The sequence below is a fragment of the Miscanthus floridulus genome, chromosome 6, assembly GCF_019320115.1.
Source record: "Miscanthus floridulus cultivar M001 chromosome 6, ASM1932011v1, whole genome shotgun sequence".
Taxonomy (NCBI): domain Eukaryota; kingdom Viridiplantae; phylum Streptophyta; class Magnoliopsida; order Poales; family Poaceae; genus Miscanthus; species Miscanthus floridulus.
Genome location: NC_089585.1, coordinates 130,774,727 through 130,778,799, shown reverse-complemented (window position 1 = coordinate 130,778,799; position 4,073 = coordinate 130,774,727). Strand labels below are relative to the sequence as shown.

Sequence of the window (4,073 nt, the reverse complement as noted above, 5' to 3'; positions counted from 1 at the left end):
ACGTACGTCTCGAGTTTCTTATTGTGGAATCTGGATTATTCCTTCACTTGCCGGTTGCTTATTAACTCTACCAAACCAGCAAGCAAAAGGTCCAGAGTCACATTCTAGCAAGAAACCAGCTACTACAAGTGCGTTTGGATTTTTTTTCCCTGAAAAATGAGAGAAGAAATTAAGACTATACTCCCTTGATCACCTTAGTAGTGGCACTAGTACATTCTAACTCGTTGAATGCATATATACTGAGGTGACGATATGTTAACAGTGATTGTTGACAGCATTAAAAAAAAGCAAGCAAGATTAAAGGCCAGTAGTTAGGTACGTATATACTATAACCATTATATATCCTGCACTATATATATCGTCAGTTCTCCGTTCTCACCTGACGGACGCAGGATGCTTGTCTAATAGCTAGCTCTGGGTTGACGTGGAGATTGTCTGGGTGGAGACGTGGATCAGTTAATGAGAGAGCGATGTCGTCGACGGCCTGGGGTGAGAGGACGTCGTGCTCAAGCAAGAAGCAACACTGCCAGGACATTAAGGATCGGCTATATATATGATATGCGCGCTCGGCGTTCCGATCCTGTACCAATCTCTCATGCCTGGTGAACAAATGGCTTCCTCTGCTCTCATCCAACCGCGCTGCACTCTGCACCAGATCAGGAGCCCCGGGCGCCCCGAACCGTCCCGTGCAAGCTTCGCGGCTGCCGCCGCAGCTAACGAGGCCGCCACATCGCCGTGCATCTCCGCGAGGGCGTGGGCCGGGGCGAGGGCGAGCTCCAGCGCGTCGGTTGCCTCAGCAGCGAGGACGACGACGAGCGCGCCGAGGAGCAGGACGGCATCGGTCGCACACATGTGGAGGCAGGTCCAGGGGTCCCACGACTGGGACGGCCTGCTCCAGCCGCTGCACCCCGTGGTGCGCGATGAGGTGGCGCGGTACGGCGAGCTCGTCGGCGCCTGCTACAAGGTGCTCGACGTGGACCCGTCGTCGGCGCGGTACATGTGCTGCAACCACGCCAAGGAGCGCGTGCTCGAGGAGGCCGGCGTGGCCGGGGCAGGGTACGAGGTGACGCGCTACATCTACGCAACGCCGGACGTGGCCGTGGCCGGCGGTCCGTCCACTAGCGGCCGCGGCCGCGCCAGCTGGGTCGGGTACGTCGCCGTGTCCACCGACGAGATGACCCGGCGGCTCGGCAGGCGCGACGTCCTCGTCTCGCTGCGCGGAACGGTGACGCAGGCGGAGTGGGCGGCCAACCTCATGAGCGCGCTCGAGCCGGCGCGCCTTGACGCGCGCCCGGACGTCAAGGTCGAGGCCGGCTTCCTCAACCTCTACACCTCCTCGCCCGGCGGCGGCGGCGGCGGCATGGGGAGCTGCCGGGACCAGCTCCTCCGCGAGGTGTCCCGCGTCATCAAGTCTTTCTCCAAGGACAGGCCCCGCGAGGACATGAGCGTAACCCTGGCCGGGCACAGTATGGGGAGCGCCCTGGCGATGCTGCTCGGCTACGACCTCTCCCAGCTCGGCCTCAACCGCGACGCCTCAGGGCGCCGCGTCCCCGTCACCGTCTTCTCCTTCGGCGGGCCGAGGGTGGGGAACGCGGCATTCAAGGACCGCTGCGACGAGCTCGGCGTGAAGGTGCTGCGCGTCGCGAACGTCCGCGACCCGGTGACTATGCTCCCGGGCGCCATCTTCAACGAAGGCACGAGAGGGTTCCTCAACTCCTGGGCCGCCGGTGACCGCTACACGCACGTCGGCGTGGAGCTCGCCCTCGACTTCCTTAGCCTCCGCGACCTGGGGAGCGTTCATGACCTCGGCGCGTACGTGTCGTCGATCAAGGCCGAAGGCGGTGGCAAGGTGTCCAAGTCCGACAATGCAGCGACGGACAGCAAAGGCGCCGCCGTTCTCGCGAAGAAGGCGATGCAGTTCGTCGGGAGTCAGCGCGCCGCCGCGTTTGCATGGCCAGAGGCTGTCCTCGGCATTGGCGGCGTCGTGCAGTCTCTCGGCTTGATCTGACGGCTAGGACAGAGCATCTTGTTTTACCGACCACTAATTGTTAAACCTTTTCTCAATTCTTTTTGGAGGTTTAATAGTCAGTTAGTCAGCGTCACAACACAACCCTTTTTGCCTTTTGTTAAGGCTGTAGTATGCGGTTGTTTCTCACTGATAGATAGAAATGTGCATAGACAGTGGGCGTCCAATTCGCTTCTTGTAAATAAAACATTTGGCGCAAGTGGGTACAAAGTTTTTTTTTCCCAGACACATAAGTGGAGTTCTAGTTTTGGATCGATAGTAATTAGAGTCTCTGTGATCTTTAAAAGATTTCTAGAGGCAGCTGGAATTCTAGCCGTCTCTAAAAATTGGTAGATACAGTAAAATTCATAACTCTTTTTTTCAAATCAAGTTGTATGAAGATAAACTTTATATACGATATTTCCATTTGAATACATTTAGTGCATGAAAAATCGGTTTACAGTTTTTAGATTTTGAAATTCATTTTTTTAAAATTTTAAAATGACCTCAGATGGATTAATGATCCAAATCTAAGTTATAGTATTCGAAGAGAATGAAACTTTGTAATTGACAATATTTTCACTCAAAATCATTTGGGGTCTAGAAATTCTGTTTTGAGTTTTTAGATTTTTCGAAAATCGTTTTTTTTTAATTTTCAAAGTACCTCAAATCAAGAAATGACATAAACCAAAGTTATAGTATACTTGAAATGAAACTTTATAGTTGACGATATTTTTATCTGAAATCATTTGAGGTCTGAAAATTCTGTTTTCAGATTAATGATTTTGAAATACATATTTTTTTTATTTTTTCAAATAACCTCGGAAATGACCTGAGCTAAAGTTATAGTACTAAAAAAATCAAATACTTTGTAATTCAAAGTTTTTATTTAGTTTTATTTAGAATCTCAAATATGCATTACAATATTCACGAAAGTGACTATAGAAATAATTTATCTGCTATTAAATACAACTGACTTTGAGGTGTAGAAGTTTGGACTTTCAGTTGCGGCATATTGCCGGAGCCCTGAGGACGGAGATCCTCCTACGAATGGGAAAGCAAGCGGCAATGCGGCCTCGTGGTCGGTGGAGGGAGGCACGGAGCGATTGACCAAATAAGCAAGGAGATTTTGGCCTGCTCACGCAGGTGCATGAGCTGCATTTCATAAGATTTTATTCTCAACCAATACAGCTAAAGAAACCCAAAAGGCCAGGCAGGTTGCAAGAGCAGGACGAACAAATCCTAGTGGAAAGCAACTGGGAACTCCAGGATTGGATCGGTAGGAATCTCTCTCATCACACAAGATAATTGAACAAGCAACTGCAGAAGATTAAGTAGAATATTTGTAATTTTGTATTGAAGTAAACTACAATAGGGTAAGGGGGTTCCCATTGCTGCTTAGCATGCTGAAATCTGCATGCCCGAATCCTGAAAGACAGCTCCGATCAAGGGTTCCGTGTCCCATTATATTTCCGTACTAGCAGTGGCCTCGTTCGCGTGTCTTTAAATCCGACTTGATCCGTTTCTTTTTTTAATCCAGAACAGTATTTTACTCTCATAAATTTCTTCAGATTCATCCAGAATCCTTCAGATTTCTCCAAAATTTCTCCAAACGAATGGGGCAGTATCTTACTGGCCATGCCACATCTTTATCTGATTTTTTAAACTTGCTTTGGATGGAATATTGTTATTATATATATAATATTGTAGGCAAGGTGTCCGTTTCCAGAAAAAGAACTATATACATAGAAGCAACAGTTCCATGGGCCGTGCCGAATCCTCCTCCAAGTCCTATGTTCCCAGCAGCAAAATATATTGTGACGCACTAGCGACATGTCACGTCATCCCAGTTCTAGCATCGCAACCGAAAACGCTCTACAGCTAAGACCGACCCCCAACGACGTAACCCATATCTGAGACTCATTTCGCGGTCCAGGTAATATACAGTAAAAAGATTATATCTCCATAGCTTCACCTCTCCGACAGAAGAGCCCCAAATCCTTGCATCTGCGAAAATATCCGAGCCTCACTCCTCAACCCTATCCACGCCGCCATCCCAGCAGGTTCG

General features: G+C 49.6%; 1 protein-coding gene across 1 annotated transcript; it reads left to right on the top strand.

The window, feature by feature from the left end:
- The first annotated feature begins 595 nt into the window (after positions 1–595).
- Positions 596–2,235, top strand: LOC136459639 (phospholipase A1 EG1, chloroplastic/mitochondrial-like). The gene has a single exon (XM_066459478.1). The coding sequence runs from the start codon at positions 596–598 to the stop codon at positions 2,006–2,008; it is 1,413 nt and encodes a 470-aa protein (XP_066315575.1). The 3' UTR covers positions 2,009–2,235.
- The last annotated feature ends 1,838 nt before the right edge of the window (positions 2,236–4,073 follow it).